Source organism: Macrobrachium rosenbergii, chromosome 3 (assembly GCF_040412425.1).
Source record: "Macrobrachium rosenbergii isolate ZJJX-2024 chromosome 3, ASM4041242v1, whole genome shotgun sequence".
NCBI classification, from domain to species: Eukaryota; Metazoa; Arthropoda; class Malacostraca; order Decapoda; family Palaemonidae; genus Macrobrachium; species Macrobrachium rosenbergii.
Window position 1 is genome coordinate 69,212,471 of NC_089743.1, and position 10,000 is coordinate 69,222,470.

Below are 10,000 nucleotides of genomic sequence, written 5' to 3' on the forward strand. Positions count from 1 at the left end.
CGCAAGAAGGCAGAAGAGAAAACAGTAGGGAAAGTAGATTATCCCCGCCTACTGTTTTGTGACCATTTAATACCCCCTACCCACCCACCCACCCCCCTTTTGTTTATTCAACTACTCTTACCTGATATAAGAAAGGGCATGAAGTTCATCGCTGAGGGCCAGCTGCCATAAGAATCCTTAAGGAAAAAAGCCACAAAATCGTTTTTATTTCACCAGTTGGACCATGGCCACACTTCACTGCCTTCACTCTGCACACGTAAGCATTCATCCACGATACAAGACAAAATCGATCAATCAACGCCTCCCGTTTTAATTTAATATTTCAGTGAATATGAAAACGTCATGTCCTGGTTACGGGGAGAGAGCGCCTACACTTTCCGTAACTGGAAAATCGCAAGATTTCATTGACACTTTCCTCTGACAGTCCTTCCGTAACGTCCCGATATGATCTTAGTCTTGAGTGACAGCGATTTCTTCCAGTAATTCACTTTGGATTCAGTACCGAGTATCCACGTGAGAGAGCGGCGTGTCCGACAGCAGTGTAGAACCAAACTCAACTCTCTCTGGGTCAACACTGGGAAAGAGTCGTCGTGCTCCGCTACTTAAGGAGGCGACGAACCACGTACGCACGAACGCCGTGCAGTCCAGGATGGAAATAGGATGACTGCGTTTCCATATCTGTAGAAAACACTTACGATTAGGCCATCTGCAGATTTTAGAAAATGGGTCTGGTTGCTAAGCAGAACTTAGCTAAATTCATAAAGAGATGGATGCATAGGCAACAAAAGTTTAAGTTTCAAAGCTGGAAATTAAGATTATATCAATCGACGCAAAGAAAAATATTACCACAGGAATAGAGAAATTTGTAAACAGACAGACCAAAGCCAGATAACAAAAGAGATCGGTCACATGGGGAATGGAAGAGATAACAAGATTTACTTGTGAAATAATGCCCTGGCCGTGGAACATTCCTACTTGACCTTTGACATGCAACTATGACCTTGACTTTGACCTTTGCATTGGCCTCACTTTGCATATTGACTTCATTAGTGAAGTACGTATGCCTGGTGTCAAGTCTCGATCTCGTTTAGTACAAATTCACGGCTAAGGTGAAATTTCTGTTTGACCTTTACTCACCCACCTTTACCCCTTTGACCTTGACTTCATGCTAGACATGGGTTTCCATATCCCGTAGGGGGGCTAGTGCCGTCAATACACCTCATGAGATGCAATGTCCTCCTAGCTACAACCCCTTTCTTTTTCCTTTTACTGTACTTCCCTTCATATTCTCTTTCTTCTGTCTTACTTTCCACCCTCTCCCAACAATTGATTCATAGTGCAACTGAGAGGTTTTCCTCCTGTTACACCTTTCAAACCTTTCTACTCTCAATTTTCCTTTCAGCACTGAATGACCTTATAGGCCACAGCGCGTGGCCTTTGGCCTAAATTTTATATTCCATTCCTTGGGCTTCATTAGAGGTGTAGATATGCTAAACGCTAAACAGAGAACCTCTACCTTTATAACTTAAAAGTTATAGCCAAGGTAAAATTCTATTTAACATTTAGTCCCTAACTCATATCCTGGGCCCATGAATCCCCACGAAGAATGTTAACCATCCACAGACGATATATTTGATTTTTTGAAGCCGTTATATTAAAAATATTGAAATTATGGTAATTGGAAATATATTTAATCTTGGTGTAAGGACAGACTTTCAGAGGGCCTGGTAGACTGTCACCCTGACAGGTCTGTTACTTGATGGCCCTTGTCGGCAAACCGGGAACCCACAGAGGCAGAAGTAAAATTATAGACAACACTGCAAGACCGATCGTAAAACTATGAGGTGCTTAGTAAACACAAATCTCAGAAAATGACTGGAGTCGAAAGAAAATAGGACTACTTGCTTGCTAAGCTAAAATGGTACCAATTATACCATTATATATATATATATATATATATATATATATATATATATATATATATATATATATATATATATGTGTGTGTGTATATATGTGTGTGTGTATGTGTGTGTGAGTATATGTATATATATATATATGTATGTATGTACATGATATACATAATATATATATTCATATACATATATAAATATATATATATATATATATATATATATATATATATATATATATATATATATATATATATATATATATATATATATATATATATATATATATTGACAATATCTGTCGCTAGAACTTGTGATATTTTTATGTTGTCATAGAGCTGAGGAAGGAATGAAAGGAGTTAACCTAGCGCATTCGTGTATTTCCAGCACCTCCTGAGGATGTGTAGGCAATACACGAAAGCGCTTGGTCAACTCCTTTCATTCCTTCCTCCAGCTATATGACAACATATATATACATATATATATATATATATATATATATATATATATATATATATATATATATATATATATATATATATATATATATATATATATATATATATATATATATATATATATATATATATATCATATAATTATAGAATCATAATTACAGTATATAAAGTAATGCATTCAAGTGGAAAACCTTATGAACCCAAATTTAAGCAGTTTTCATTAAGCACGCTCACTACGAGGGAAAGGATGTGTCAATGAACTTTTCCTAAATCATGAGAACCCTGCCTTTCAGTTGGACCAGACTGAGTGATTAGGGAACAGAAGAAGAGAGAAAATTTCCCCTTCTTTGAGGGACCGCTATGAAGGGCTGATCAAAACGATTGACCCTCTACTTTGGTCTTCAAGAAGTATCAGTTGGATTGTAGTAACTGATGGAATAGATCCACTGTTATTGGAACTGATTCGTGTTTGGTCAGTTTATTGTAAATTTTTTCTGGGATCTTTCCTAGGTAGTGACCCCAACAAAGTTTGGGGGTCGTTATCTAGGACTGTTATTTCTTTGTGATATTTACAGTCTTTTGTTTATATTTTTGCAGTAATCCTCAACGGGCCTGTACTAAACACTCCGCAAAGGTGGACACACACCGGGTTAAAGCCCCTGGGGGTCACTATCTAGAAAAGATCCCTTTTTCTGTTCGTGAGGCAAAACCGAGAATCAATCAGCTTCATTAATGTTTTCGAATCTATATTTTTATTAGTTATCTAAGCATCTTTCTTTAAAAAAATTATTTTCTAACAAAACTGTTTTCATTTAATTAACACTGAAGCTTACAGTGCTAGCAATCTTCTGTAGACTTTGATATCCCAAAGTATTATTGCATCGCTTGAAGTCGAAGGTTGGTAACTACAAGCCTCAGAATAATTCAGTACCTTATACCTGGTAGTTGTGGTACTACACAGTCCGGTAACTATTGCCTCAACATTTAACACCAAGAATGTCAGCGTTCGACGCAATTAATCGCATACAGTGCATCTGATGAAATAGAATGTCATTTGACCTGAATATTGCTTAACTGATTTGATCCCACTTTCAATTAAACTATAATATAATCTTTTGAATATTTTCTCTGTTAAACGGTAAGTGTTCATAATTGGTTCTTGTGCTAAACGAGAGTAAATACCAATATGTCTTGTCATAACGTAGAAAATGGTTAGATAGGATGGCAGTCTGTGGTTACTTCCCTTGCGTAAGAGTTGAAGTGATTTACTTTTGTAGAATCTGTTAAAAGTACTCGTTATTAATTATTTTCAAGCCCTTCTCCCCCCCCTCTCTCTCTCTCTCTCTCTCTCTCTCTCTCTCTCTCTCTCTCTCTCTCAAGGTGTTGTAAAGCATGTTTTGATGCTTTAAATATCAATTAGTCAGTCGAAAGTTAGGACCTCTCAGGCTCACTCGCACATACGCACGCACGCGGATATCCGTCCATTTAAATGCCAACATGATAATAACCGTATTGTGTGGTAAAAGCTAAAACAAATACTTTATACGCGGAGCACATAAACATGACAACAGCTAATCCGCAGGAAACAGAAAACAAGGACCGGAAACTGTCCGCGGAAATGAGGCTTAGGTACCTTTGCCCAAAAAATGATAGCCCTCGAGCCACTGAGAATTCGATCTCTGGACAGGTGAATACAGTGTGGTCCTTTGCGAGCATTCGTTGAAAGTATCCAGTGTTAGAGAAAGGATTTCCTTTAAGTATGGTTTTAATCGCGTCCATACCAGCAACCTTGCATTAAGGGAAGTGGATGGTGGATTTGATGTCGGTGGAAGTTCGATCGGTCAAATCGGTGAAAGTCCACCCGCAGTTTGTAGGGAGTATAATTGCAAGGGCCTTTCATTGGTCTGACCGACTGGATATGGCGAAAGAGCGGCATTTAATCAAAATGATTTAAGATTATGCCTCAATCAAGCACTTATTCGAAACGAATACAAACTGAAGTGGAAGATGTGCAGATTCGAAATCACTAGTAATGACTTCTGAGGGGAAAAGCCAGTTCCTGATATCAAAGAGTGGCTGATGATAATGACCGCAAGAGTCGCAGACGGATGCGAGCATGATTGCTCTCTGAATTCCATTTTCCAGCGTTTCCTTTCCACGTTGCTTTCAGTAACGAGACGAGCTGGTATGCCTCACAAACTTTTGTCCACGGGGCCTTTGTCCGGTTACAATGGCTATCTTTAGGCAATGGAGGTCTGGAGGGCTACGGGCGCTCTGGCTTTTTTCTTGTCTGGTGAACTTTCGTGGACTTTCTTTTCTCATCTGATTCTGTTTCAGTGACTTCAGTTTCCAAACGATTTTATCTCCATTAATTTCTTTCACTTAGTTTTCTTTAATAGAAAACTATTGAGATGGCTATTTGTCTGCCCGTCCGCACTTTTCCTGTCCGCCCTCAGATCTTAAAAACTACTGAGGCTAGAGGGCTGCAAATTGGTATGTTGATCATCCACCCTCCAATCACCAAACTTACCAAATTGCAGCCCTTTAGCCTCAGTAGTACTTTTTTATTTTATTTAAGGTTAAAGTTAGCCATGATCGTGCGTATGGCACCGCTATAGGTGTCACTACACAGGCCACCACCGGGCCGTGGCTGAAAGTTTCATGGACCGCGACTGAGAATTTCATGGGCCGTGGCTGAGAGTTTCATACAGCATTATACGTTGTACAGAAAACTCGATTGTGCCGAAGAAACTTCGGCGCCTTTTTTACTTGTCTATAAGAAATTTAAATCTATACCATTTTTTTATGGTTTGTTTCTGGTTTCACAAATATTCTTTTCTGATTGTTTTGTGATCTTTGGAACTTCGCTGACCGGTGTAAACTAGTCTGCGTGGCTTTTTTTTACCCATTTTCATTTGATTCATACTAATTTTATTTCCAGTTTTATTGAGTTTATTTATCTGAAACTCCCCTTTAAACTGTTCATTGAGCATGCTTTTAAAAGCAGATAAACCATCTTATGATTTTCGCTTACGTTTAACATACATAAAGCTAAATAACTCTCTCTCTCTCTCTCTCTCTCTCTCTCTCTCTCTCTCTCTCTCTCTCTCTCTCTCTCTCTCTCTTTCTTAAGGTTTTGATTTACTCTTTAATAAACTTACCTTACATTATAATTATTATTATTATTATTATTATTATTATTATTATTATTATTATTATTATTATTACCATTATGCGTATGCCCCCTCTCTGAACCGATTTTCATGAAACCTACGTGGAATTGTGCGCCATGGCTGCCTGACCACTTGACTCAAACATCAATGGCCATATTTTAAGATCATCGACTTGAACTAAAATACCAAATTTCATCATCAAAAAATACATTTCTTTTTAGTTTGCCAGTTACATGATCTGTCAATCAAGGGCGAATAAGATAATTAAATACTGAGACATATTGACTTACGAAAGAGCTTTCAGTAAATGGGAATTACCATGACTGGTAAAATGCGCAGTCTCAGCTTTCCTCGCTGGATGACCGGCCACCGCTCTGTGGATATTAAGTCTGGAACTGCGTCAGGTTCCTGGCTCCTGGCTGGTTACTCGAGGCTGTTAAAAAAAAAAGGACTTCTCAAATTTTATAGTTTTGTACTCATTGACTCACACGCATACACACCCCATCCACATCTCCCCACACACACACACACACACATATATATATATATATATATATATATATATATATATATATATAAATGAATATATATGTATACATATATATAATATACATATATATATAATACACACACACATATATATACATATATATACACGTATAAATATATATGAATAAGTGTATATGTATATATACTGCGTATAAACATATATATAATATATACATATATATATATATATATATATATATATATATATATATACATATATATATATATATATATATATATATATATATATATATATATATATTTGTGTGCGATTTGTGTGTGTGTGTGTGTAGAGAGAGAGAGAGAGAGAGAGAGAGAGAGAGAGAGAGAGAGAGAGAGAGAGAGAAATATGGCAGAGTCAGTCACAGCTTAAAATTATATATATGGTGGATGCGAGCCTTTAGAGAAGGCTTGTCCAAACTGTGAGCGCGACCGAGAAGCTGGTTGCGGTAAAGGATGTAGCACGCGGACATTTTGGGAAGAAGAGAAAAGAGGCAACCAAGTTATTGCTGAGTTGGGGGCGCTGAAGAGATCAGCGAATGGCAACACCTCTACTTCCGCGGACCGCGAGAGTCCGTGCAAGATACAGGCAAGATCCATGGATCTCGGATGCAGATAGAAGGTGCAGTGTATCTAGGGGTTACGTGGCTGCTGTGCTGGTATATGACTCGGCTGATACTGCTGAGGTTCTATAAACAGCACATATTTCCTTCAGTCGGCATTTGGAGCGGTGAAGGTAACGATAGCGGATTTCTTTTCTCTGGAGCCACCCATTAAAAATGAGCACATTATGAATTATTCTAGGAATATATATATATATATATATATATATATATATATATATATATATATATATATATATATATACATACACACATACACACTAATGACCAAACCCGGCGCTGCCAGGGAAAACTCTGAATAACAACCTATAAACTGTCTCTGTCTCTTTTAGCATCAATTTCGTGACAGATTGCCACTGTTTTTCATCTGGGAAGTATCTCAAACGCTCTGATCAGAATATGAATAAATTATGTATAGACGTTATTCATTTCACTGTTAGACCCTTCAACGCTATTTGTAGGCTGTTATAAGTCTAAATCATACCATAAAAATTTAAAACAATATTTCCAGGTGATACAGACAGTTTGGTATAAGCCTAGGCGAATGATGTCTTTTTATGTGTTACTATAATGAAAGTAAACTTCACTGGCCAATTCATAAAAAACTGAACCAACCCTTCAGTTCTAATTTAAACTCATTCATTAATATTGTTTGAGAATAGACGTCTTTTTTTAATAAGAAATATGTAGCCTATGCTCTGTTACGCCTTTTTACTTCTTTCCTATTATTAAGTGAATTGCTGCAACAGTTTCATATTAAGAAAAAAGTGGCAAAACACTTTCCTTTATGGCTAACTTTAATTCGTGATCTGTATTATCTATAATAGTTTTAGGTTCGTTTTTAATATTGCAAAATAAGTTGCAGCTCATTATCTTTACAACGACATCAACTTCCTTAACGTAGAATGAAGTATAAAGTTACACGGATCATTAGAAAAAATTACCGCTGTGCATGTCCATACAGCATCTATAAACTCGGTCAATTCGTACCCTTGGTAATAACATAACCATAAATCAAACAAAATCTTTCCCTTCTTGGAGGAATGTTAGGCAACCAGTTATTTATTGTTTCGTATAAATACACTTCGATGAAAGATAAAAGTGAATACATACCATTCTAATACATAACCATAAACAATAATTTTATTTTCCTCAATGACGGGAATACTATTCCTTACTGTATATGATTGCATCAGCAAAAGGTACGAATTGTTGTGTTGTGTAAGTTGTGAGCACTTCGACGTTCGTCGAAGTGCAGTAGTTGCCATTTCTTAATTTAATCCCTATTTGCATCGTATACATTTAGCCTCCATAAACGTAGATCCTGCAAGTGTCTTTCCAAAAAGATTTCCAAATGTAATGACCTATATTCCTCTAAAATTTTAATCTAGAATTTTCGGTCATTATCTTCCTGGTAATCAGTACCAAGCAATGTGAAAAGAAACTCATCTTCCGTATGCACTGAAGTACTTTGCCAATTCACACGATAATTAATTCCAACTGCCAACCGCTGGAGTGTCCAAGTGTGACATGTCGATTATTCTGGACCTCATTTAAACCAGCTTTATAAAGAAATATGTCACCGTAACGTCACAAAGCAGTCGCTATAGCGCAGGGGTGTCAAACTCATTTGCTCCTGAGGGCCAGTTTTGAGACACTTTAATTTCTGAGGGCCGCAAGAGGTCCAATGCAGTAAAATATATATATATATATATATATATATATATATATATATATATATATATATATATATATATATATATATATATATATATTAGTAATATAGTCTATAATTCTATAGTGCAGATACACTATTATATATTGTGTATGTGTGTAGGGGGAAAGAGAGGAGGAAGCACTGTAGTTATACAATAAGCAAATAAAATTACTCGTTTTGAGAATTCGTAGAATTTATTATATCGTGACAATCGTACATAGATAAGAAAAAATATACCTTGCACATTTATAAGGAAAAAGAAATACCTTGCATATGTATAAAAAAATACCTTGCACATGGATAAGAAAAAAATACCTTGCATATTTATAAGAGAAAAGAAATACCTTGCACATGAATAAGAAAAAATATCTTGCACATGTATAAAAAGAAATACCTTGCACATAAGAAAAAGAAATATCTTGCACATGTATAATAAAAATGAAATACCTTGCAAATGTTTAAGAAAGAAATTTCTTGCACATAGGCAAAAACCAATACCTTGCACATGGATAAATAAAAATATATACCTTGCACATGGATAAGGAAAAAATTTGCACATGCCTAAGAAAAAAAAGGAAGTACCTTGCACATGGATGAATAAAAGAAATACCTTTCACATCGATAAGAAAAAAAGGAAACATTCATTCTCACTTTTAAAACAATCTTAATGCTGGGAGCTACTGCTTCCAGATACTTGAGATCTCTTTTTCTTGACCAGTGCATCAAAATTTGGGGTAAATGACTTAGTAGCGATCTTGAGGATGGAATTGAGGTGTTCATCACTAAGTTTCGACCGTAACTGGATTTGTTAATGTTCATTACTGAAAATAACTGTTCACAGGCAAACGTGCTTCCATACATAGACATGATTTTTGATGCCAAATATTTTACATTGGGATATTTTGAATCCACATATTGATAAAACGTGCTCAGTTGACAGGTGGAAAACTTATCCTTTAACACTGAATCACACTGCATGTCAATTATTTCCAGTTGCAGAGGTTCAGGTAGCACATTTACATCAACTGAGAACGGATTTCTGAAGACAGCAAATTCATTTTCCATGCACTTGAAGTCACTAAATCTGTTTTGAAATTCATCTCTGAGCTTTGATATTTTTCTCACAATATTTCTCTGCTAGGTCACCATCATCAATGTTATTTTTATTTTGCATAGATTTCAAATTGGGAAAGTGTGCAAGATTATGTGATGCAATTTGACGTTGAAAAAGCTGAGTTTGATTTCGAATGCACGAATCAAGTCATAGAAATCGGTCACCAGTTTGTTTTTCCCCTGCATCTGGATGTTGAGATGATTCAAATGATCTGTGATATCCACCATGAATGCCAAATCTTTCAGCCAAATAATGTCATTAAGTTCGTGCATCTCCTTTCCCTTTTCTATCATGAAAATTTGGATTTCACAACGCAATTCATAAAAGCGCTTCAACACCGTTCCTCGACTTAACCAGCGCACATCAGTATGATAAGGCAATCCACGAGGATTCTCACTTTCTTCCAAAAGCAGTTGAATTGTCTATGATTGAGACCACGTGCTCGAATAAAGT

At 36.2% G+C, this 10,000-nt stretch overlaps 1 protein-coding gene across 1 annotated transcript in view; it reads right to left on the reverse strand.

Annotated features, from left to right (window-relative positions):
• LOC136825167 (uncharacterized) overlaps nt 1–276 on the reverse strand; it is a 138,335-nt gene extending 138,059 nt beyond the window's left edge. The window contains exon 1 of the mRNA XM_067081196.1: nt 122–276. Within this exon, the coding sequence (XP_066937297.1) occupies nt 122–149 (28 nt within the window). The 5' untranslated portion in view covers nt 150–276. The remainder of the gene's footprint in view (nt 1–121) is intronic.
• Between the last annotated feature and the right edge of the window lie 9,724 nt (nt 277–10,000).